The 27,444-nt window shown below is 44.4% G+C and overlaps 1 protein-coding gene across 1 annotated transcript in view; it reads right to left on the bottom strand.

Annotated features, from left to right (window-relative positions):
• Positions 1-27,444, bottom strand: part of LOC139280083 (SH3 and multiple ankyrin repeat domains protein 2-like) — a 1,053,009-nt gene that overhangs the window by 413,569 nt on the left and 611,996 nt on the right. The window contains exons 14-15 of the mRNA XM_070899582.1: positions 7,756-7,838; positions 7,306-7,430 (exon numbers count right to left, since the gene is read on the bottom strand). Coding sequence (XP_070755683.1) covers positions 7,306-7,430; positions 7,756-7,838 — 208 coding nt within the window. The remainder of the gene's footprint in view (positions 1-7,305; positions 7,431-7,755; positions 7,839-27,444) is intronic.

Genomic DNA, 27,444 nt, shown 5'->3' with positions numbered 1-27,444 from the left:
GTCAGGCATGCGAACAATGTGGCTTGTCCTACAGAGCTGGTCGAGTGTGGTCAGTTCTTCGATGCTGGGGATGTTGGCCTGATCTTGGTGCATCTGTCCTCCCAGGGGATTTGCAGGATCTTGCGACAACATCGTTGGTGGTATTTCTCCAGCGATTTGCACATTCAGAGAATGAATTTCCAGTCATTGTCAACATCTTCACTGAGGCATCCGAAAGCATGGGCCTTACACTAAACATCCGTAAGACAAAGGTCCTCCACCAACCTGACCCCGCCACACAGCACTGCCCCCCCAGTCATCAAGATCCATGGCGTGGCCCTGGACAATGTGGACCACTTTCCACACCTCGGGAGACTATTATCAGCAAGAGCAGACGTCAACGACGAAGTTCAACACCACCCTCCAGTGCGCCAGCGCCGCCTTCAGCCGCTTGAGGAAAAGAGTGTTCGAAGATCAGGTCCTCAAATCTGCCACCAAGCTCATGGTCTACAGGGCTGTAGAGATACCCGCCCTTTTTTATGGCTCAGAGACGTGGGCCATATACAGTAGACAACTCAAGTAGCTGGAGAAATACCACTCTCCAATAAAGCCCAAGTGGAAACACAAAAGACATTTTCTTGTGAACCGACTACTTTGTCAGCAACTTGAAGAACTTTATCCTTGTATACATTGTACTTGTATCAGGGAATCACCACTAGAAATGGGATATGGGGATAGTGCAGGAAAGAATTGAGGTAGATGATCAGCCATGATCTCATTGAATGGCTGAGCAGACTCGAGGGGCTGAATGGCCTACTCCTGCTCCTAATTCTTATGTTCTTAAATGTATAACTTAGCATAATTATTTCTGGCACAGACATGGAAAAGGATGGGTTTTGCAGTAATGCGGTGATTAATGTTAAGGGGCACACTAAGTTTTTATAACATTCTACCGAATGGGGGCGAGGGGCTTCCACTCGGAATGGGCGTGAAGTCGGCGGCGGTTACTCGCTACCTGCCCATTGGGGCTGGCGTGACAGTAGCATGTGGCCAACGAGTTAGGAACAATAGTTACACAAAACAGGAGAAGGACATTCAGTCCCTTCGAGCCTGTTCCGCCATTCAATTAAATCACGGCTGCCCTGTAAGATCTGTTGCGGTCTCCAAGCGGGCAGCCAACTGCTGCTTGCCAGTCCTGGGAGGGCAGGTCAGGTCTTGGAAGGGTGGGAGGGTAGAGCAATTGGGGAGGAGGGGGGGTGGGATCTCAAATGGGTTGACAACGAGCTGGATTTTCTTTTGGTGGGGGGCGGGAGGGAGAATGCAGGAGGAGCACATCTGTCTCTCCTGGGCCCCCCGAAAAAAAAGTTAAAAGTTTCCTGGGCCAATTTGCACGCATCCTCCAGTAGTTCCTTTAAGGACAGCTAGTTAGGCTATTCAATGGCAAGTACAAATGTGTGTGTGTGTGTGTGTATATGTATGTGCGCGCACGCGCACAGAGCTCACTCCACCTATGTACAACTGGGAATTACAATCAGGGTCCTACAACAGCATAGGTCCCCAATCTGCATATGTAAGCAGCCTCCCACCCATTTCAGACAGGTAGGCTGCTCGCAGGTTTACAGGCCCGGCTGAAAAATTGATCAGGCGGGCAGTGGGTGTTAATGGGTTGCCCAAGGGCACCCCCACTAACCCCCCGCCCCCCCAACAACAATAGCTGCCTATTTTTCAAGTGAGAATATTACCCCCATTGTGTCTTAAGATCGTCTTATAGGAGAAAATGAGAAATTAAAAAATAATAACATTATGACATCACAAAGATGAAGGACAGTGATTGGTTCTTCCAGATTAATTGAATCACTGAACAAGGAGTGAATCTTAACAACAGCTAATAACTGATTTAATTTGATTCAATTGTTGATTTTCTCATTTTAACTTAATTTATAATCGATATATATTATTTAATATTGTTTAATAATAATTCATCTTTATTATACTGATTTTACTATTGTATTCTCCTTATTGTATTATTTACAATGTAATTTGAATTTCTTTTTTTAGTTTTTTCCCCCTTGGTCTATCTGCTTGCGCATTTTGGCTGACACTTTGGACTCATGCCTTTTATATCTCCTTGTCACGCTTTTTCTCTCTTTCCCTCAATGGTCAAGGGGTACTGAGGTGAATGATCAGCCATGATCATATTGAATGGTGGTGGAGGCTCGAAGGACCGAATGGCCTACTCCTGCACCTATTTTCTATGTTAATATGTAATGTGTTGTAAAATTGTTGTGAAGCGCCTTGGGACGTGTTACTGCGCTAATGGTGCTATATAAATAAAAGTTATTATTATTATGGCATAGACTTCATTTATATCATTTCTGAAGTGTGGCCTAGACTGGATCAAGAAGAGAAGTCTACAGTTTTTTCCCCCACAATTTGCACACATCTTATTTTCCTGTGCAACTAAAGTTTATGAATAGGTGAGTGTATTTGCTGGGATTTCAGCGCGCTGCACCAATGAACCCTTGAATAATAAACTATAATTTATGTACTTTAATGGTCAATCGACTTCCCTGTCTTTGATACCAACATACTGATCTGCGTGTGCGTTATTCCTTAAGGCTCTGCACACTGTCTTGTCTCCAGTATGTATGCGGCCCACCATGTTATAGACTTTATTCATTACTTCAGTCAACTTGCCCGATGGAAGAATTATATTCCAGCACGACCCAGGGTAAATTTTTTGTTCTGTCACTTTTCCTCCCCACTTCAAATTAACACAATCTAACCACAAATGGATCTCTCAGATGCAGGATATACACATCATTTTTTTTAATGCCATGCCAACAAGCCAACAAAAGTTGAATGCTTCATAGAGCGCTGCAGTTTTGCTGGAGGCAGGTTTAATGTTGGTTGTCATCATGTCAACAAATAATTTAACAGTGCAGAAATACTAAAACAATCTGCAGCATGGCAGTGGAAGGGAGGAAGAGCAGTGGGAGAGACAAAAAAAAAAGATATCAAGTCCATATACAAACATAATGCATAATTTGGATTTAAATAAGAGGGAAGCCAACGCATGGTCATGCAATACAATAACTGGCTAATGGCTGTTGTATAAAGAAAACAGTCCATGGTATCAGAAAACAAAATGAAATGGGTAATCATTTTATTAGAACAGCATTTATTCCCTTACATCTCGTGTGAATGCTGAGATCTCACAGTTCAAGCAGATGTCTCACTGCTCACTGGCAAAGTCAGATCTCAGTACTGGTTACCTAGCGTGTGACATAAGAACATAAGAAATAGGAGCAGGAATAGACCATTTGACCCTTCGAGCCTGCTCCACCATTTAATAAGATCATGGCTGATCTGATCATGGGCTCAGCTCCACTTCCCTACCCGCTCCCCATAACCCTTTACTCGCTTATCGCTCATCGCTCAAAAATCTGTCTATCTCCACCTTAAATATATTCAATGACCCAGCCTCCACAGCTCTCTGGGACAGAGAATTAGAGAATTCAACAGATTTACAACCCTCTGAGAGAAGAAATCCCTCCTCATCTCAGTTTTAAATGGGCGGCCCCTTATTCTGAGACTATGCCCCCTAGTTTTAGTTTCCCCTATGAGTGGAAATATCCTCTCTGCATCCATCTTGTCAAGCCCCCTCACCATCTTATATGTTTCAATAAGATCACCTCTCATTCTTTTGAAAACCAATGAACACAAGCCCAACCTGCTCAACCTATCCTCATAAATCATTCCCCTCATCCCTGGAATCAACCTGGTGAACCTTCTCTGAACAGCGTCCAATGCAAGTATATCCTCCTAAAATACGGAGACCAAACCTGCACGCAGTACTCCAGGTGTGGCCTCACCAGTACACTGTACAGTTGTAGCAGGACTTCTCTGCTTTTATACTCTATCCCCCTTGCAATAAAGGCCAACATTCCATTTGCCTTCCTGATTACTTGCTGTACCTGCATTCTCACTTTTTGCATTTCATGCACAAGGACCCCCAGATCCCTCTGTACTGCAGCACTTTGTAATTTTTCTCCATTTAAATTATAATTTGCTTCTCTATTTTTTCTGCCAAAGTGGATAACCTCACATTTTCCCACATTACACTCCATCTGCCAAATTTTTGCCCACTCACTTAGCCTGTCTATATCCCTTTGCCGATGGCATCACGTCGAATGCCGAACTTGGCATGAGGGAGCTGAATAAAGAGCATCATGTTTGGCTTCAAAAAATAAAATAACTAATCAGTGCATCAGCTAGTTTTAGGCATCTTATCAATTTAGCTGCAAAGATGAATCAGTTATACTATCAAGTGCACAGTACCCTACAAGAGGAAAAACATAAGAGGGTAATTGATTTGTGTTACAGTTCCCCAACAAAACCAACAACAACTTGTACTTGTATAGCGGCTGTAACGTAGTGAAACATCCCAAGGTGCTTATGAGACAAAAAATTTGACACCGAGCCACATGAGAAATTAGGCAGGTGACCAAAAGCTTGGTTAAAAAGGCATGATCATGCAAAGTCAAAACAAACCTTCTACTTTACAAGTGAGCACATGGAATTCAATAGGCCACAAATGCTGGGCATTAACCATTAAAAACCTCTAAGCTGACCAAGGTTTGCAGCCATCAGATAGGCTGTCGCTTGTTTGATCAGGTAGACTGAACAGTGCTGATCTCATCATAGCACAGTCAGCACAGAAAAATACAAAGCACTTCAGGAAACAACTGGTTTTGTGAAATATTCTAGCAAAATAATTTAACATATTTAGGTATAAGGCTTTTACAACTTTTTCACTTACTTCTAATCCTTTCCTTGGGCCTCCTAACTACACTTCCCTGATGAGCAAACGGATGATGAACTTCTGGGTGACTCTCCATGAAGAAGAAGTGCCAAAAGATCAATGTTCATTCACGATCAACGTATTCCCATCAGACATTCTACATTGTGCCGCTAGCAATGATTGCTTCAGGCATTTTTGGTGTACAGCAATTATACCTAACAATTACAGGAATACTCAAGGAAGTTCTTTAATGACCTTATCCTAGATCTATCATTTTCCTCTAATTCTACCCTTCTAGGAAGGTGGCAGTCTAAGTTCACCTAGTTTGTTTCCTCCATTGTCTATACTCTCCACTTGCCTGGATGAGTGCAGCTCCAACAACACGCAAGAAGCTTGATACCATCCAGGACAAATCAGCCGCTAGATCAGCACCCCATTCACCATCTTAAACATTCACTCCCTCCACCAATCGGCACACTGTGGCTGTAGTGTGTATCATCTACAAAGTGCATGCAGCAACTCACTAAGGCTTCTTCAATGCCACCTCCCAAACCCGCGACTTAAACCACCAAGTTGGACAAGGGCAGCAGACGCATGGGAACATCACAAGCTGTAAGTTCCCCTCCAAGTCACATACCATCCTGACTTGGAAGTACATCGCCATTCCTTCATTGTCGCTGGGTAAAAATCCAGGAACTCCCTCCCGTACAGCACTGTGGGAGCGCCTTCACCACACGGACTGCAGTGGTTCAAGAAGGCAGCTCACCACCACCTTCTCAAGAGCAGTTAGGAATGAGCATTAAATGCTGGCCTTGCCAATGACGCCCACATCCCAGTGATGAATTTAGAGCGAGATGAATCAATGCCTCAAATCTGGCACCAAGATTATGGTCTACAGGGCAGTAGTGATACCCGCCCTCCTATATGGCTGAGAGATGTAGACTATATACAGCAGACATCTCAAATCACTGGAGAAGTACCACCAACACTGCCTCTGCAAGATCCAGTGGGAGGATAGATGCACCAACGTTAGTGTTCTCACTCAGGCCAACATCCCCAGCACTGAAGCACTGACCATGCTCGACCAGCTCCGTTGGGTGGGCCACATCGTCTGTATGCTTTACACAAGACTCCTGAACCAAGCACTCTACTCAGAGCTCCGACATGGCAAGCGAGCCCCAGGTGGTCAGAAGAAACATTTCAAGGACACCCTCAAAGCCTCCTTGATAAAGTGTAACATCCCCACTGACACCTTGGAGTCCCTGGCCCAAGACGGCCCAAAGTGGTGGGAGGGCATCCGGGAGGGCGCTGAGCACCTCGAGTCTCGCCGCCGAGAGTGTGCAGATAACAAGCTCAGACAGCAGAAGGAGCGTGTGGCAAACCAGACTCCCCACCCACCCTTGTCCCACCTGTGACAGAGACTGTAATTCCTACATTGGACTGTACAGCCACCTGAGTGGAAGCAAGTCTTCCTCGATTTCGAGGACTGCCTATGATGATGATGATTGATGAATTTTAAAAACCTGTGACTGTGCCTTGCTAGGCAGGAACATGCAGGTCGCAGCAACTTTTAAAACTATTTTTTAACCCATTAATCTTTTTTAATGAATTTTCAAATTGAATTTAAAATTTTCAACTTCGAGGCAAATGAAAAGTTACTTTGATATATGCTATAGTAGGCACGTTGATTGAGCTGGAAGCATTTGGCGTGGAGACTTCCTGCACTCAAAGTGGGAAAAATCTACAAGAATATGGCAGCTCTGATCAGAATCAGCTATGGATTATATAGTTGAAGAGTTCCTTTGAGGATAACATGCAACAAGGTGTTAAATATTGTCTATTAAAATATAAAAGCCAATTGGTTCACCGATGCCCTTCAGGGAAGGGAACCTGCCATGCCTATCTAGTCTGGCCTACACGTGACTCTAGTCCCACACTCTGCCGTTTGACTCTTCGTGCCCACCAAGCCACTCAGTTGTAAAACCAGCTCTTCAAGCACCACCCACGGGCAACTGGCGATGGGCAATTAACATAACCTTGCCAGCTTCACCCACATCCCGAGACAAATAGAATAGGTCACTATTTCAGTAACTCGGGGATAAAGTCAGTATATAGCCCTATCCTTAAGTTGCCCTTCAAAAAACACACACACATTATGTGCAATGAATGCACATGGAAAAACTCCGCTCTTAATCTGAACAAATCACAACTTTTGTTTGCGTCAGTTGACATCACTGCTGCTTATGAAACTTCAACACAAGATGCCCAATCTATGTAACGCAGGAAGAGCACGTTTATAAGCTTCAGATTTCGCCTCAGGATTACAGTAAACAAGTCAATATTTATTGGACAATAAAACCGCGACGTACCAACAACTCAATTCAGTCCTTCACGAGCAGACAAAGTTGGGGAGTGCAAACCGCAGAATCCCATCAACACAGAAACAACTTTCATTCCCAAAGGGACGAGGCAATGTAATGGCAACGCGTTACAGGGAAGAGTTCAGCTAATCATTGGCCTACCTCGATTAAGAAATCACCCGTTCTCAATCCTGTCTGCCACGCCACTCCACCTTCATCTACCGATTCTAAGTATTGAAGTGCAGGAAAGGCTGGAGTTGGTGTGAATTCCTCAATTGGCGTGTCAGCTATAGGCAAACAGGCAAATATCATGACAGACTTAGCAAACGTTGTATTCCACATCAGAGAATTACATTGTTGTCTAAAAATCAGCTAAGTTTACATTTGTTAATTAAGTTTTCCTTAAACAATAAAAAAATACATTTTATGGTGGTCAGTGTGAGGGATTAGTGGAAGAGGAAACACAGCAAATGTATTTACGTCCTAGTGCCTCTTGACAAGAGCCACTGGCTCCATCAGGATTTGCACAGTAGCACTGTGTGTATGTGCACAGCATTGCTCCAAATCCTCACAGTCGCTTGAATCTGCATAAGAAGGGATTTCAACGCTCACCTTTTGCCCCGCGGAGCACAAATCCGAAGCCCTCATTGTCCTTTTTCTGCAGGACCACCGTTTTGTCCTCAATGATGCAGTCGCTGTAGAAGGAATCCAGAAGATAGCGCCCATTATTAGAACCCAACACAGCCGCTGCTTTCTTGAGCCTGTTCATCATGCCACAGGAAAAAATTAATCAAATGGATAAGGGACACATTTAATCATACACACAAAAAAACTTGGAACGAAGGACGGAATGAAACAGAGGAGGGCAAGTTGGCACGGGAAATAATTGCATTTAAACGTGATGTAACTTAAAGGGGAAGGGGTGCGTGGTTGCTGTGAATGAATGACTGAATGAATGAGTGATCACATGTCATCCGCGACCGGCTGCGACTCTGAGGGGATGGATGGAAGCTGCGTGTGATTTGAACGGCATTATCCTCATTGTGCTCCCACTGTGCGTGTCCCAGATGCACCTTCTACTGAAGCCAAAGGCAAACCAACCCGAGGAGCAGCGAAGGAACATTCCTCCCCTTGCTATCTTAATCTACCCAGCTCTTGCCGGGGGGAGGGGGGCGGGGATCGAACTGCTTTTATCCTATTGAGTGTGGCGTGCTGCAAAAGTCCCACATGATTATTTTTAACATCCCACACTGCTCAGAACGTGGTCGCTGCCTTTGCCGTCATCCAGCAGATTTTCCCTCAAAAAGTATGAATCTCCACCTAATTGAATTAACATCAAGAAATGTGCATTAGGGGAACGATGCATAAATCATAACAAATGCCAAGAAAAAAAATAAATGAACAAACCATCCAAGTAACGAGATTCATTCTTTATAAAAAATGATGAGATTAAGACTAAACTGCGTTTATATCAGATGTGCACCCATGCAAATACACACTTTCAACTGAGTCTGTACATTTTTGCAGCCATTAACCCCTCAAAGGACCTTTCACGAACTCACAGCAGTTGCCCGTTTCCTTCTGTGGAATATCTACAAAATATTTCTGCAATGGCTTGTACAAAGCAGGGAAAACACAGTTTAATAATAAAATGTTTATTAATCCAGCACATTCAGAACAAGTGGACAGTTTATTTTATGTTTCATTACAGAAAGATTGTGTATAGTTTTGTTCTCCTGGCCGAAGGAAGAATATACTTGCCTTGGAGTGAAACAAAGGTTCACTAGATTCCTGGGGGGGCAGGGGAATCGTCCTATGAGGAGAGATCGAGTAGATGAGGTCTATATTCTGTAGAGTTTAGAAGAACGAGAGGTGATCTCATTGAAACATATGAAATTCTTACAGGGTTTGACAGGGCAGATGCAGGGAGGATGATTCCCCTGGTTGGGGAGTTTAGAACCAGGGGTGAGCCATTTAGGACTGAGATGAGGAGAAATTTCCTCACTCAGGAGTTTTGAAACTTTGGAATTCTCTAACCAGGAGCTGTGGAGGCTCAGTCATTGAGTATATTCAAGATAGAAATTGATAGATTTTTGGATATTAAGGGAATCAAGGGATATGGGACTAGCGTGGGAAGGTGGAGTTGAGGTAGGAGATCAGCCATGTTGTTACTGAATGGTGGAACAGGCTCGAGGGGCCGAATGGTCTAATCCTGCTCCTACTTCTTATGTTCTTATGTTTTAAGACTATTTCAGCCCTTGCAAGGTTAACCAAACTCTCACAGGCAAACAGAAAGCAGCAAGTTTTAAGGGTCTTGATTCTTAATACCTTCTTTTAGATTCTTTTACTTGCCTGTGGCACCTGGTGCTAACTTGCACTAACTTCAACTGACCACAAACTGCATTCCACAGCATAGGGTTATATGCGAATCAAATTCCTCCGAGTGCCACAGAGTACCTGAGCAATGACATCTTCTAAAAACATTCCAAGAAATTCTGTTTTAATGTAAACTAAAGTATATTCTCATTTTCCAATTAAGTGCAAGCTTTGCTCAGTTGAAAGCACTTACCGAATCAGAAGGTTGTGGGTTCAAGTCCCACTCCATAATTATAGAATGGTTATAGTACTGTAGGAGACCATATAGCCCATTAAGTCCATACTGGCTTCCTGCAAGAGCACTTCAGCTAGTCCCAATCCCCCACCCTTTTCCCATAGCCTTGCAATTCTTTTTCTTTTAGGTATTTAGTTCCCTTTTGAATGCCACAATTGAATCGGCCTCCAGTACCCTTTCATGCCATGCATTCCAGATCAGAACCACTCGCTGCGTAAAAATGTTTTCCTTATGTCGCCTTTGGACCTTCTGCCAATCACCTTAAATCTGCGTCCTCTGGCTCTCGACCCTTCCACCAAATGGGAACAGTTTCTCTTCTACTCTTTCGAGACCCCTCATGATTTTGAACACCTCAATCAAATCTCTTCTCAACATTCTCTGTTCCAAGGACTTGAGCACATAATCTGGACTGACATGTCATTGCAGTATTGGGGGCATGCCACATTGTCAGAAGTGCTGGCTTTCAGAGCAGATATTGAAACCACGGCCCTATCTACCTGCCTGTTTAGACAGATGCAAAAAGGACCCCTGACAGTACCGGAAGAAGAACAGGGTGCTCTCTTACATTACAACAGTGACGACACTCCAAAAGTAGTTCATTGGCTGTAAAGTGCTTTGAGACATCCGTTGGTCGAGAAAGGTGCTTTATAAATACAAGTCTTTCTTTTTCTCTCAGTGTCCTGGTCCAAATTTTTCCCCTCAACCAACACCATTAATAACACATTTGACTGGTCATTAATCTCACTGCTGTTTGTGGGTCCTTACTGTGCGCAAACTGGCTGCCATGTTTGCCTGAAAATTAACCGTGACTACACTTCAAAAGTAACTTGTGGGCTGGGAAGCACCTTGGGACATCCTAAGGATGTGAAAGGTGTTCTATGAATGTTCCTTTTAAAAATGGCCCATGGTGGGCCTGACACAGCAGGGACGTGTACATTCATGCAGTCATACACTGGTTATGTCTGAAATTCTTAGTACTGAAACTTGCCAATATCAACCAGTGCTGATGGGAACGGCAGTCTTGTGCATTTCATAAAGTAAAAAGAAAGACTTGCATTTATATAGCGCCTTTCATGACCACTGGTCGTCTCAAAGCGCTTTACCGACAATGAAGTAATTTTGGACTGTAGTTATTATTGTAATGTGGGAAACACGGCTGCCAATTTGCGCACGAGCGAGCTCCCACAAACAGCAATATAAGAACATAAGAACATAAGAATTAGGAACAGGAGTAGGCCATCTAGCCCCTCGAGTCTGTTCTGCCATTCAACAAGATCATGGCTGATCTGGCCGTGGACTCAGCTCCACTTACCCGCCCGCTCCCAGTAACCCTTAATTTCCTTATTGGTTAAAAATCTATCTATCTGTGACTTGAATACATTCAATGAGCTAGCCTCAAGTGCTTCCTTGGGCAGAGAATTCCACAGATTCACAACCCTCTGGGAGAAGAAATTCCTTCTCAACTCGATTTTAAATTGGCTCGCCCGTATTTTGAGGCTGTGCCCCCTAGTTCTAGTCTCCCCGACCAGTGGAAACAAACTCTCTGCCTCTATCTTGTCTATCCCTTTCATTATTTTAAATGTTTCTATAAGATCACCCCTCATCCTTCTGAACTCCAACGAGTAAAGATCCAGTCTACTCAATCTATCATCATAAGGTAAGCCCCTCATCTCCGGAATCAGCCGAGTCAATCGTCTCTGTACCCCCTCCAAAGCTAGTATATCCTTCCTTAAGTAAGGCAACAAAAACTGCACGCAATGCTCCAGGTGCGGCCTCAGCAAGACCCGATACAGTTGCAGAAGGACCTCCCTGCTTTTGTACTCCATCCCTCTCGCAATGATGGCCAACATTCCATTCGCCTTCCTGGTTACCTGCTGCACCTGCAAACTAACTTTTTGGGATTCATGCACAAGGACCCCCAAGTCCCTCTGCACCGCAACATGTTGTAATTTCTCCCCATTCAAATAGTATTCCCTTTTTTTGTTTTTTTTCCCAAGGTGGATGCCCTCACACTTTCCGACATTGTATTCTATCTGCCAAACCTTAGCCCATTCGCGTCTAAATCTCTTTGCAGCCTCTCTGTGTCCTCTACACAACCCGCTTTCCCACTAATCTTTGTGTCATCTGCAAATTTTGTTACACTACACTCTGTCCCCTCTTCCAGGTCATCTATGTATATTGTAAACAGTTGTGGTCCCAGTACCGATCCTTGTGGCACACCACTAACCACCGATTTCCAACCCGAAAAGGACCCATTTATCCCGACTCTCTGCTTTCTGTTAGCCAGCCAATTCTCTATCCATGTTAATACATTTCCACTGACCCCGCGTACCTTTATCTTCTGCAGTAACCTTTTGTGTGGCACCTTATCGAATGCCTTTTGAAAATCTAAATACACCACATCCATCAGTACACCTCTATCCACCATGCTCATTATATCCTCAAAGAATTCCAGTAAATTAGTTAAACATGATTTCCCCTTCATGAATCCATGCTGCGTCTGCTTGATTGCACTATTCCTATCTAGATGTCCCGCTATTTCTTCCTTAATGATAGTTTCAAGCATTTTCCCCACTACAGATGTTAAACTAACCGGCCTATAGTTACCTGCCTTTTGTCTGCCCCTTTTTTTAAACAGAGGAATTACATTAGCTGCTTTCCAATCCGCTGGTACCTCCCCAGAGTCCAGAGAATTTTGGTAGATTATAACGAATGCATCTGCTATAACTTTCCGCCATCTCTTTTAATACCCTGGGATGCATTTCATCAGGACCAGGGGACTTGTCTATCTTGAGTCCCATTAGCCTGTCCAGCACTACCCCCCTAGTGATAGTGATTGTCTCAAGGTCCTCCCTTCCCACATTCTTGTGACCAGCAATTTTTGGCATGGTTTTTGTGTCTTCCACTTTGAAGACCGAAGCAAAATAATTATTTAAGGTCTCAGCCATTTCCACATTTCCCATTATTAAATCCCCCTTCTCATCTTCTAAGGGACCAACATTTATTTTAGTCACTCTTTTCCGTTTTATATATCTGTAAAAGCTTTTACTATCTGTTTTTATGTTTTGCACAAGTTTACCCTCGTAATCTATCCTTTCTTTCTTTATTGCTTTCTTAGTCATTCTTTGCTGTTGTTTAAAATTTTCCCAATCTTCTATTTTCCCACTAACCTTGGCCACCTTATACGCATTGGTTTGTAATTTGATACTCTCCTGAATTTCCCTGGTTATCCACGGCTGGTTATCCCTTCTCTTACCGCCCTTCTTTTTCATTGAAATATATTTTTGTTGAGCACTATGAAAGAGCTCCTTAAAAGTCTTCCACTGTTCCTCAATTGTGCCACCGTTTAGTCTGTGTTTCCAGTCTACTTTAGCCAACTCTGCCCTCATTCCACTGTAGTCCCCTTTGTTTAAGCATAGTATGCTCGTTTGAGACACTACTTCCTCACCTTCAATCTGTATTATAAATTCAACCGTACTGTGATCACTCATTCCGAGAGGATCTTTTACTGGAAGATTATTATTCCTGTCTCATTACAGAGGACCAGATCTAAGATAGCTTGCTCCCTTGTAGGTTCTGTAACATACTGTTCTAAGAATGCATTCTATGAATTCCTCCTCCAGGCTACCCCGTGCGATTTGATTTGACCAATCGATATGTAGGTTAAAATCCCCCATGATTACTGCCGTTCCTTTTTCACATGCCTCCATTATTCCCTTGATTATTGCCCGCCCCACCGTGAAGTTATTATTTGGGGGCCTATAAACTACGGACACCAGTGACTTTTTCCCCTTACTATCTCTAATCTCCACCCACAATGATTCAACATTTTGTTCATATGATAATGACCAGATAATAATTTTTTTTTGTTATGTTGATTGAGGGATAAATATTGGCCAGGACACCGGGGATAACTCCCCTGCTCGTAGAAATAGTGCCATGGGATCTTTTACGTTCACTTGAGGGGGCAAATTGGCCCTCGGTTTAACGTCTCATCCAAAAGATGGCATCTCTGACATTGCAGCACTCTCTCAGTACTGCACTGGAATGTCAGCCTAGATTTTGGAGTGGGACTTGAACCCACAACCTTCTGACTCCGAGGCGAGAGTGCTACCCACTGTGGTACAGCTGACAATTAAGATACAGGAAGATAGGGCTAGAAGTTAATTAGTATTCTTCCTGTGCTACTCCTCTTCTGTCCAATTATAGAACAGTATAGCACTACAGGTTTGCCAAGAGAAAAATATATTAACAGTCGCCCTTTGACCCAAGATGAACAATTCCGTCACAGGGCTCAAATACCCACCAATTGAAGGCTGGAGCAGCCAACGAGATGACACCACGCACCTTTATTCTATTTTATTTTTGTGCTGTTGGTGGAAAGTAGATGCACTGTTGGGAATATATACAAGACCTGTTCCTTCAAGTTCAGATCTAGCCTGTCTAGTCCAGAGACATCCTAACTCACATCCTCTGAAAAAGAACTGAAAGCCAAATGCTCTTAACTGTTGCCAAGATACCAAGGCCAGGCAGTGGTGCCATGGAATATTTAGCTAATATTTTTGGGTAGTTATTTTGTGGTAGCATTCGGTTCGTCAGTCAGACTCGACAGGGGAGAAATTGGACCCCATGACACCCATTTTACGGGTGCAAAACGGAGGCGTAAAGGTCCAATTTTGCGGGACTATGTCCTGCGCCTCGAGGGTGCCTGAAATATGACCAACGCCATTTTGGCTTAGGTGATGTTCAGGCGTAGCTGGAAGCCACCTTAAACTGGCATTAGGTCCCTTGCATATGCTAATGAGGGGCCTAGCACCCGTTTAAGGACCCCTTTCGGAAATTGGTAAACGCTGAATGGAGCAGGCGCTGGGCAGGCTCCCCTCAGGTTTTCCTGTTCTTGCTGCAGCCTAACCGGCTGTCTTTCAAAAGGGGACCACTGGAGGCCGCTAATTAAAAAGGTGACTTTCTTCTTTTTGCTATACTGAGCTTCATGTGAAGCCAGTAGGAGTAGGAGAGCTTCTCTGGGCTCGACAGCAGTCTTGAGGGCCGCTGTCAGCATGCACGCGCTCCCCTCTCCAGTTCTCCTCCCACCCCAAACCCCCAGGACCTGCCTGTGGCCCCGCTGTCAGCTTTGCAGCCAGCTCCAAAGCGATGGGGAGACAACCGGCGTGCCGCCTCTGGACACCAGGTTGGCATCTGTAGCTCACTGGAATTATGCTGATGGGGCCCAAGGTCTAATTTCCGACCAGCTTCAGGCCTTTGACTTCTGCTGCACACTCTGAGCCTATTTAGGGTCCATAATAGACACCAATGGGCACAGTACCTGGAGTACTGTGCACAGTTTTGGTCTCCTTAAGGAAGGATATACTTGCCTTGGAGGTGATGCAACAGAGGTTCATTAGATTGATTCCTGGGATGAGAGGGCTGTCTTATGAGGAGAGATTGTGTAGAATGGGCCTATACTCTCTGGAGTTTAGAAGAATGAGAAGTGATCTCATTAAAACATACAAGATTCTGAAGGGGATTGACAGGGTAGATGCTGAGAGGTTATTTCCCCTAGCTGGAGTGTCTAGAACTAAGGGGCACAGTCTCAGGATAAGGGGTCGGCTATTTAAGACAGAGATGAGGAGGAATTTCTTCACTCAGAATCTTTAGAATTCTCTGCCCCAGAGGGCTGTGGATGCTGAGTCTCTGAATATATTCAAGGCTGAGATAGATAGATTTTTGGAGTCTAGCAGAACCAAGGGATATGGAGATTGGGCAGGAAAGTGGAGTTGAGGTCGATGATTAGCCATGATCTTATTGAATGGCGGATCAGGCTCAATGGGCGTTAGGGCCTAATCTTGCTCCTAATTATTATGTTCTTATTAAAAAGCCTAAACCAATTTCGAGGTCTATGATTGGTAAATTATTTCAAATGGCCAATTTCTAACCATAAGAGATCAGAGTGGTTATGGAGTGATTTAATAGAAGTGTTTAGAATCATGAGGGTTTTGATAAGAGTAAATAAGGTAATTAGCAAAAGAACCAGAGGCGAGATGAGAATTTTTTTTTTTTTAACAGCGAGTTATTGTGATCTACCTGAAAGGGTGGTGAAAGCTGATTCAATAGTGACTTTCAAAAGGGCATCAGATAAATTCTTGAAGGGGAAAAATTTGAAGGGCTACGGGGAAAGGGGAGGGGAGTGGGACTAATTGGATAGCTCTACCAAAGAGCCGGAGCAGGCTCGATGGGTTGAATGGCCTCCTTCTGTGCTGTATTATTCTATGATTCTATAATACCTCTGACAAGCATACAGAGACCATGGGGTCGAAATTGCCCCTCTCCTTAAGGCCTGTTACCAACGCAAATCGGCGGCCGCGCTGCAGGGTGGAGTGACCGCTGACTTTTGGTGGAATGGCTGCTGCTAGCCCAATTGCCCTCCCGAGTCTTCCCGGCCGTGCCCCGATCCCCCTTACCGTTCCTCTGCTGTCGATTGGTGTTAAGCACCCTCCAACTTCCGCCCCTCAGTTGCTCTCACCGCCGCGTGTTTGCCCCTCAGGTGTTGTCACCGCCCCCCCACTATGACCGACTTCCGGATGAAAACAAATAAAAACAAAGAGCGGAATTCCCGAAAGAGTCGACCTGAACTGCAGCTGCGGTAAAAAACGTCGAAACAGGGTGTGAACGCTCCGTTTCGGCAGGGGGAAATTTGTACCCCCATGTTTATTCACGGAGAACATCACAGTAGTGGTAGAGATCATTGGGTGAAGAATGATCTTCTTCAGCCAGTCGGTGTCCCTTAAAACTTTGAAGTACACCAAGAGCTTCCACTTATTCCCAGGAAGGTAGATCCAACTCCTTGTCCTGGAGATCTTGCTAACCCTGTTTACAACAGTGACTACACTCCAAAGTTCTTCACTGGCTGTAAAGCGCTTTGAGACGTCCGGTGGTCGTGAAATGTGCTATATAAATGTAAATCTTTTTTTCTTTTATAGTGAGTGGCAGAGGTGACGGGATGTCCCACCATTTCAGAGATGAATCCAATGCAGTATCTGTATGAGTGATTGTAGCTGGGCGAGTAGTGCCAATAGAACAACATCTACCATGACAACATTTAACAACATGATAGATCTCTTTGGAAGATGGAAATACAGATTAAATCACAGCTCCAGAGTCTTTGGGGGTGAGTTTGACTTTGTGCCATCGTGTAAAAGGGGCAAGAGCGAGTCGGAAGTTTCTCTCCCGATTATTATTTCCCTTGAAGTCGATGGAATTAAAAGCAGAGAGAGATGTAAAACGGGCTGCCGACTCACTATCAGACAAAATCAAGATATACCCCATTGTGTGAGCAGGAGGAGTCAGGGTCAGATGAAATGCTGATTATTTCTTTGTAAATAGATCATACCCAAGATTGAAAATATATCTTAGTCACATTACACAAAAAATATCCATCAGTAAATGTTCTTTCTGTGCTTTTTTTGATGGGCCATGGTAACACTTTTATCCTGCAATGGAACATCAAGCCCTGGACTGATGTGACAATCTGTTGTGCTTCCTGCAAACTGGAAAGCTCCTCTTCATCCTCAGTGCTGAAAACATGTTCTCCTTTGAGAGTGTTGGGGTGGGGGGTGGGGGTTTGGGGGCAGGTCAATAATCCTCAGGTCAATCGGTAAATACCAATGTGCAGAGTCAAGAGTGACATCTCTGTAAAGTACCGTCAATCACTGTTGGCCATAACACATGCTGTTTGTGTGATGATGTGAGTATTACAGTCCTCTTTCAATCTGGGGTATGGTAGCACAGTGGTTATGTTACTGGACTAGTAATCCAGAGACATGAGTTCACATGCCACCATTATCAGTAATAGTGACCATGAAACTATCGATTGTCATAAAACCCCATCTAGTTCACTAATTTCCTTTCCTATATGTGACTCCAGACCCACAACAATGTGATTGACTCTTAACAGCCCTCTGTGGTTCAAGAAGGCAGCTCATCACCACTTCCTCCATGGCAATTAGGGATAAGAATATAAGAAATAGGAAGAGTAGGCCATTTGGCTCCTCGAGCATGCTCCACCATTCAAGAAGATCATGGCTGATCTGATCTTGGCTTCAACTCCACTTCTCTGGCCACTCCCCATAACTCTTGACTCCCTTATCATTCAAGATCGGCAATGAATGCCAGCCTTGCCAGCGATGCTCACATTACATGGACAAATTTAAAAGAAATTCCTTTCATTCACTGTGCTTATGAAAATAATATCACCCACTTCGTCCCAAAACCTGTTCTGATGCTTTGGGCTAGAAATTTGTTGGGGCGGTAGCACAAAATGACTGGTATGGGATTGAAATGGCCATTATATGCCCCCGGCACCCGATATTCAGTTCCATTCACTGCAACAGAACTGAGTACCAAGCGCCCAAGCTAAATTTCTACTCTCTCATGACAAATCTTTAATATATAGTTTATCAGCAGGATGATAATTGGCAACTTTATGTTGGTGCTGAATTACAATAAGTGGAAGAAACAGTGGAGGAACCTGAGAATGCTTGAGTGGAAACTTAAGACCTGCTAAAGACGTTTCCATGGCAAGCGTTTAAAGTTGAGTAAGGTATTTAACATTTCACGTATGGGATGAGCAATGTATGGGTGATAAGACATATTGGTCGCATAGTGGTTATGTTACTAGACTAGTAATCCATGAGACACAAGTTCAAATCCCACCATGGCAGCTGGGGAATTTAATTTCAGTTAATTAAATAAATCTGGAATAAAAAGGTTAGTTTCAGTAATGATGACCGTGAAACTACCGGATTGTCGTAAAAACCCAACAGGTTTTAGGGAAGGAAATCTGCTGCCCTTACCCGGTTTGGTCTATATGTGACACCAAACCCAGAGCAATATGGTTGACTCTTAACTGCCTGGCAAGCCACTCAATTGTACCAAGCTGCTACTGTGGGAGTACCTACACCTCACGGACAGCAGCGGTTCATGGATGTACCAGATTTTCGGACGTCTTTCGGATGAGACATTAAACTGAGGCCGGGTTTGTCCCAAGGTGGATGTAAAAGATCCCATGGCACTATTTGGAAGAAGAGCAGGGGAGTTATCCCCAGTGTCCTGGCCAATATTTATCCCTCAATCAACATAATAAAAACAGATCATCTGGTCATTATCAAATTGTTGTTTGTGGGAGCTTGCTGTAAAGTGCTTTGAGACGTCTGGTGGTCGTGAAAGGCTACATAAATGCAAGTTTTTCTTTCTTTCTTCTTCAAGAAGGTGGCTCACCAGCACCTCCTCAAGGGCAACTAGGGATGGCAATACGTGCTGGCCTCGCCAGTGATGCCCATATCCCATGAGCAAATAATAAAAAGAGAACTTGTATCTATAAAGCACCTTATTGTACATATTGTCCACGTGATGATCAGCAGACTGAGGGGTGGACTCAAACTCACGAGATACTGTATCAACCTATCTCAATTGATACTATGCTTGCCTCTAAATCAAATGATTGTGAGTCCAAGTTATTCTCCTAGAGATAAGTACATACTTGAGATTAGCACTCCAGTATTAAGCAATAATGCATAGTAAGAAATGTCGTGTTTCAGATGAGATATTCAGGTGGACATAAAAGGTCCCGTACTTCAAGAAGAGTAGTGAGTTCCAGTAATACCAACCCTGACACCGCATAAATCATGGGATAAAACTCTTAAAATCATCAGATTTAGAAAGAAATCTTTTCAAACATAAACTAATATAGATTGACAGTTTATAAACCTTGTTAGTGGCTTTATTTAATCTCAAACAGCGCTTTACAAAAACTACATGACTGCATCTGAAAATGCTTTACAAAATTCTTTTAAAAAATCCTACCCCCTCACCTGGTGCCCAACACAACCACCATGCAACGGAGTCCCTGCCTTTTGCAGAAAATGATAAGACAATGTTTTTAATGTTTTTCTTTCTCCCAGATTGCTCACAGCAGTGTCTTAGAGATTAAGCTAAATTCCTGGAGAACCCCAAGGACAATCCTTGTGGATAGGCTCTATCCACAACACAGTAGCGATAAAGACTGGCCCTGCGATCCCGGGCTCCGAGCAGAGAGTGATACTCACAGGGGGCACGGCACGGTAGGCACCCTGTCAAACACACATCCATTCCCAAAATTTCCCAGGAGTAGCCATTTAAGAACATAAGAAATAGGAGCAGGAGTAGGCCATTTGGCCCCTCAAGCCTGCTTCGCCATTTAATAAGTTCATGGCTGATCTGATCTTGGCCTCAACTCCACTTCCCTGCTCACTCCCCATAACCCTCGACTCCCTTATCGCTCAAAAATCTGTCTATCTCCACCTTAAATATATTCAATGACCCAGCCTCCACAGCTGTCTGGGGTAGAGAATTCAAAGACTTACAACCTCTGAGAGAAGAAATTCTTCCTCATCTCCATTTTAAATGGGCAACTCCTTATTCTGAAACTATGTCCCCTAGTTCTAATTACCTTCACGAAGGGAAACATCCTCACTATCTTGTCAAGCCCCCTCAGAATCTTATATGTTTCAAAGATCACCTCTCATTCTTCTAAACTCTAATGAGTATAGGCCCAACCTGCTCAACCTTTCTTTCGAAGACAGCCCCTTCATCTCAGGAATCAACCGAGTGAACCTTCTCTGAACTGCCTCCAATGCAAGTATATCACTCCTTAAATAAGGAGACTAAAACTGTACGCAGTACTCGAGGTGTGGTCTCACCAATACCCTGTACAGTTGTAGCAGGACTTCTCTTCTTTTATACTCCATCCCCCTTGCAATAAAGGCCAACATTCCATTTGCCTTCCTGATTACTTGCTGTACCTGCATACTCACTTTTTGTGTTTCATGTACAAGGACCCCCAGATCCCTCTGTCCCGCAGCATTTTGCTTCCTGGATCGCTGCCTGAATTTCAGTGGTGGGCAAGACCTGAGACTAGCCTGGGATGCCAGCACCAGGCAAACCATGCAAGTGATTTTAAAGAAAAGGTAGATTTATGTAAAAAGCAGACCAACCATGACCAGGGATGCCTTTACACCGCGGCTACTTATATGAGGCTAATCTGACACTGCTTGCTGCAGGTCAGGTTCCAGCCAGGCAAAACTCTATTCACGTTGCTTGGCAACTGTCCTGTTGAGTTGAGAGCCGAGCGCATGCCTGGATACATGCAAGCAAACAGCCTTCTCCGCACAGCGAGAACTTCAGCGATGCACCGCTCCTCTGCACATTGCACACTCCAAGCTCGTGGATTTGCCCATGGAGGGAAAGCTGCAGGCTGCAAGATCACACGTTGGTGAGCTGCGGTTCGAGCGATGGATTTATCCCTTCAATGTTTAGAGAGCATAGAAGGGAGAATCCCGGATCGCTAAACATTTCAATTAAGGTCAATGCGGTGTAATAAGTGCTCTGAAGATTTGACCGCCGCCCCCACCCCCCTGGTTTGGTCTCGCACTGGATTTACACTTGATGTGGTATCAAATCGAAGCAGTGTGACAGTGTGACCTGTTGGCAGCCTGACCAAGCCCGCGGCTGCCATTGTCGGCCGACCACAGAACCGGCCGATAATTAAAAGAAAATGGCAGCCACGGGGCGGAAAAGGGGTTGCCGCTGGACGATAAGGGGTCAACGTATGGCTGACAAGGGGTTGGAGCGCCAGACCGGACGGGGCGGAAACCCGTTTCCGCTGCCTCCAGCCCGGGGGCAATTGCAGATGGGTCGCATCCTCTGCCTGCCCCCAGTCAGTAAGGCCTTCTCCGAGGCGGTAATGGGCCTTAAAAAAGGGGCAATTTATACGCCCAGTGTCCAGGCCAATATTCTTTCCTTAACTAATGCAACCAACTCAAAGAAAAATACAAAATCTTAGCCTTAAACTTGTGCTTTATTGATAACTGGCATCAGTTTGCCAACTATTGACGAGACACAGGAAATAATTACGTTTTTGTAAACTACTGAATGTTAACTGGACTACTCAGTTGGCACAAGAACAAAGGGTTCTATACAAGAAAAAGCTTACTGCAATTTACAAGAAATTGTTAAGTTAACGTAAACTCTGGTAGATCTCCCAAAGTATTGCTCATGTGTCCAAAACCCAGAAAGCAGTTTTTGATGGTCACCGTCGCTCTGCTACTGCCTAAGTGCAATAGTGCTGCTTCTCCCTTTTCTGTATCAGATCAGATTTATTGAAGCAGTAGAACATAAGAACATAAGAATTAGGAACAGAAATAGGCCATCTAGCCCCTCGAGCCTGCTCCGCCATTCAACAAAATCATGGCTGATCTGGCCGTGGATTCAGCTCCACTTACCCGCCCGCTCCCCATAACCCTTAATTCCCTTATTGGTTAAAAATCTATCTATCTGTGATTTGAATACATTCAATGAGCTAGCCTCAAATGCTTCCTTGGGCAGAGAATTCCACAGATTCACAACCCTCTGGGAGAAGAAATTCCTCTCAACTCGGTTTTAAATTGGCTCCCCCGTATTTTGAGGCTGTGCCCCCTAGTTCTAGTCTCCTCGACCAGTGGAAACAACCTCTCTGCCTCGATCTTATCTATCCCTTTCATTATTTTAAATGTTTCGAAAAGATTCCCCCCTCATCCTTCTGAACTCCAACGAGTAAAGACCCAGTCTACTCAATCTATCATCATAAGGTAACCCCCTCATGTCCGGAATCAGCCGAGTCAATCGTCTCTGTACCCCCTCCAAAGCTATTATATCTTTCCTTAAGTAAGGTGACCAAAACTGTACGCAGTTCTCCAGGTGCGGCCTCACCAATACCCTGTACAGTTGCAGCAGGACCTCCCTGCTTTTGTACTCCATCCCTCTCGCAATGAAGGCCAACATTCCATTCGCCTTCCTGATTACCTGCTGCACCTGCAAACTAACTTTTTGGGATTCATGCACAAGGAACCCCAGGTCCCTCTGCACCGCAGCATGTTGTAATTTCTCCCCATTCAAATAATATTCCCTTTTACTGTTTTTTTTTCCAAGGTGGATGACCTCACACTTTCCGACATTTTATTCTATCTGCCAAACCTTAGCCCATTCGCTTAACCTATCTAAATCTCTTTGCAGCCTCTCTGTGTCCTCTACACAACCTGCTTTCCCACTAATCTTTGTGTCATCTGCAAATTTTGTTACACTACACTCTGTCCCCTCTTCCAGGTCATCTATGTATATTGTAAACAGTTGTGGTCCCAGCACCGATCCCTGTGGCACACCATTAACCACCGATTTCCAACCCGAAAAGGACCCATTTATCCCGACTCTCTGCTTTCTGTTAGCCAGCCAATTGTCTATCCATGTTAATACATTTCCTCTGACTCCGCGTACCTTTATCTTCTGCAGTAACCTATTGTGTGGCACCTTATCGAATGCCTTTTGGAAATCTAAATACACCACATCCATCGGTACACCTCCATCCACCATGCTCATTATATCCTCAAAGAATTCCAGTAAATTAGTTAAACATGATTTCCCCTTCATGAATCCATGTTGCGTCTGCTTGATTGCGCTATTCCTATCCAGACGTCCCGCTATTTCTTCCTTAATGATAGTTTCAAGCATTTTCCCCACTACAGATGTTAAACTAACTGGCCTATAGTTACCTGCCTTTTGTCTGCCCCCTTTTTTAAACAGTGGCATTACATTAGTTGCTTTCCAATCCGCTGGTACCTCCCCAGAGTCCAGAGAATTTTGGTAGATTATAACGAATGCATCTGCTATAACTTCCGCCATTTCTTTTAATACCCTGGGATGCATTTCATCAGGACCAGGGGACTTGTCTACCTTGAATCCCATTAGCCTGTCCAGCACTACCCCCCTAGTGATAGTGATTGTCTCAAGGTCCTCCCTTCCCACATTCCTGTGACCAGCAATTTTTGGGAGGGTTTTTGTGTCTTCCATAGAAACATAGAAAATAGGTGCAGGACTAGGCCATTCGGCCCTTCTAGCCTGCACCGCCATTCAATGAGTTCATGGCTGAACATGCAACTTCAGTACTCCATTCCTGCTTTCTCGCCATACCCCTTCATCCCCCTAGTAGTAACTCTCTTTTGAATATATTTAGTGAATTGGCCTCAACTACTTTCTGTGGTAGAGAATTCCACAGGTTCACCACTCTCTGGGTGAAGAAGTTTCTCCTCATCTCGGTCCTAAATGGCTTACCCCTTATCCTTAGACTGTGACCCCTGGTTCTGGACTTCCCCAACATTGGGAACATTCTTCCTGCATCCAACCTGTCTAAACCCGTCAGAATTTTAAACGTTTCTATGAGGTCCCCTCTCATTCTTCTGAACTCCATGAATACAAGCCCAGTTGATCCAGTCTTTCTTGACAGGTCAGTCCCACCATCCCGGGAATCAGTCTGGTGAACCTTCGCTGTACTCCCTCAATAGCAAGAATGTCCTTCCTCAAGTTAGGAGACCAAAACTGTACACAATACTCCAGGTGTGGCCTCACCAAGGCCCTGTACAACTGTAGCAACACCTCCCTGCCCCTGTACTCAAATCCCCTCGCTATGAAGGCCAACATGCCATTTGTTTTCTTAACCGCCTGCTGTACCTGCATGCCAACCTTCAATGACTGATGTACCATGACACCCAGGTCTCGTTGCACCTCTCCTTTTCCTAATCTGTCACCATTCAGATAATAGTCTGTCTCTCTGTTTTTACCACCAAAGTGGATAACCTCACATTTATCCACATTATACTTCATCTGCCATGCATTTACCCACTCACCTAACCTATCCAAGTCACTCTGCAGCCTCATAGCATCCTCCTCGCAGCTCACACTGCCACCCAACTTAGTGTCATCTGCAAATTTGGAGATACTACATTTAATCCCCTCGTCTAAATCATTAATATACAGTGTAAACAGCTGAGGCCCCAGCACAGAACCCTGCGGTACCCCACTAGTCACTGCCTGCCATTCTGAAAAGTACCCATTTACTCCTACTCTTTGCTTCCTGTCTGACAACCAGTTCTCAATCCATGTCAGCACACTACCCCCAATCCCATGTGCTTTAACTTTGCACATTAATCTCTTGTGTGGGACCTTGTCGAAAGCCTTCTGAAAGTCCAAATATACCACATCAACTGGTTCTCCCTTGTCCACTCTACTGGAAACATCCTCAAAAAATTACAGAAGATTTGTCAAGCATGATTTCCCTTTCACAAATCCATGCTGACTTGGACCTATCATGCCACCTCTTTCCAAATGCGCTGCTATGACATCCTTAATAATTGATTCCATAATTTTACCCACTACCGAGGTGAGGCTGACCGGTCTATAATTCCCTGTTTTCTCTCTCCCTCCTTTTTTAAAAAGTGGCGTTACATTGGCTACCCTCCACTCGATAGGAACTGATCCAGAGTCAATTGAATGTTGGAAAATGACTGTCAATGCATCCACTATTTCCAAGGCCACCTCCTTAAGTACTCTGGGATGCAGTCCATCAGGCCCTGGGGATTTATCGGCCTTCAATCCCATTAATTTCCCCAACACAATTTCCCGACTAATAAGGATTTCCCTCAGTTCCTCCTCCTTACTAGACCCTCTGACCCCTTTTATATCTGGAAGGTTGTTTGTGTCCTCCTTAGTGAATACCGAACCAAAGTACTTGTTCAATTGGTCTGCCATTTCTTTGTTCCCCGTTATGACTTCCCCTGATTCTGACTGCAGGGGACCTACGTTTGTCTTTACTAACCTTTTTCTCTTTACATATCTATAGAAACTTTTGCAATCCGTCTTAATGTTCCCTGCAAGCTTCTTCTCGTACTTCATTTTCCCTGCCCTAATCAAACCCTTTGTCCTCCTCTGCTGAGTTCTAAATTTCTCCCAGTCCCCGGGTTCGCTGCTATTTCTGGCCAATTTGTATGCCACTTCCTTGGCTTTAATACTATCCCTGATTTCCCTTGATAGCCACGGTTGAGCCACCTTCCCTTTTTTATTTTTACGCCAGACAGGAATGTACAATTGTTATAGTTCATCCATGCGGTCTCTAAATGTCTGCCATTGCCCATCCACAGTCAACTCCTTAAGTATCATTCGCCAATCTATCCGAGCCAATTGACGCCTCATACCTTCAAAGTTACCCTTCTTTAAGTTCTGGACCATGGTCTCTGAATTAACTGTTTCATTCTCCATCCTAATGCAGAATTCCACCATATTATGGTCACGCTTCCCCAAGGGGCCTCGCACTACGAGATTGCTAATTAATTCTCTCTCATTACACAACACCCAGTCTAAGATGGCCTCCCCCCTAGTTGGTTCCTCGATATATTGGTCTAGAAAACCATCCCTTATGCACTCCAGGAAATCCTCCTCTACCGTATTGCTTCCAGTTTGGCTAGCCCAATCTATGTGCATATTAAAGTCACCCATTATAACTGCTGCACCTTTATTGCATGCACCCCTAATTTCCTGTTTGATGCCCTCCCCAACATCACTACTACTGTTTGGAGGTCTATACACAACTCCCACTAACGTTTTTTGCCCTTTGGTGTTCTATAGCTCTACCCATATAGATTCCACATCATCCAAGCTAATGTCCTTCCTAACTATTGCATTAATCTCCTCTTTAACCAGCAATGCTACCCCACCTCCTTTTCCTTTTATTCTATCCTTCCTGAATGTTGAATACCCCTGGATGTTGAGTTCCCAGCCCTGATCATCCTGGAGCCACGTCTCCGTAATCCCGATCACATCATATTTGTTAACATCTATTTGCACAGTTAATTCATCCACCTTATTACGTATACTCCTTGCATTAAGACACAAAGCCTTCAGGCTTGTTTTTTTAACACCCTTCGTCCTTTTAGAATTTTGCTGTACAGTGGCCCTTTTTGTTCTTTGCCTTGGGTTTCTCTGCCCTCCACTTTTCCTCATCTCCTTTCTGTCTTTTGCTTTTGTTTCCTTTTTGTTTCCCTCTATCTCCCTGCATTGGTTCCCATCCCCCTGCCATATTAGTTTAACTCCTCCCCAACAGCACTAGCAAACACTCCCCCTAGAACATTGGTTCTGGTCCTACCCAGGTGCCGACCGTCTGGTTTGTACTGGTCCCACCTCCCCCAGAACCGGTCCCAATGCCCCTGGAATTTGAATCCCTCTCTGCTGCACCACTGCTCAAGCCACGTATTCATCTGCGCTACCCTCCGATTCCTACTCTGACTAGCACGTGGCACTGGTAGCAATCCCGAGATTACTACTTTTGAAGTCCTACTTTTTAATTTAGCTCCTAGCTCCTTAAATTCGTTTTGTAGGACCTCATCCCTTTTTTTTTACCTATGTCGTTGGTACCAATGTGCACCACGACAACTGGCTGTTCTCCCTCCCTTTTTAGAATGTCCTGCACCCGCTCCGAGACATCCTTGACCCTTGCACCAGGGAGGCAACATACCATCCTGGCGTCTCGGTTGCGGCCGCAGAAACGCCTATCTATTCCCCTCACAATTGAATCCCCTATCACTATCGCTCTCCCACTCTTTTTCCTGCCCTCCTGAGCAACACTGTGAAGACCGAAGCAAAATAGTTGTTTAAGGTCTCAGCCATTTCCACATTTCCCATTATTAAATCCCCCTTCTCATCTTCTGAGGGACCAACATTTACTTTAGTCACTCTTTTCCATTTTATATCTCTGTAAAAGCTTTTACTATCTGTTTTTATGTTTTGCGCAAGTTTAC

The sequence above is a fragment of the Pristiophorus japonicus genome, chromosome 14 (assembly GCF_044704955.1).
Source record: "Pristiophorus japonicus isolate sPriJap1 chromosome 14, sPriJap1.hap1, whole genome shotgun sequence".
NCBI lineage: Eukaryota > Metazoa > Chordata > Chondrichthyes > Pristiophoridae > Pristiophorus > Pristiophorus japonicus.
This window is presented reverse-complemented; position numbering and strand designations above follow the sequence as displayed.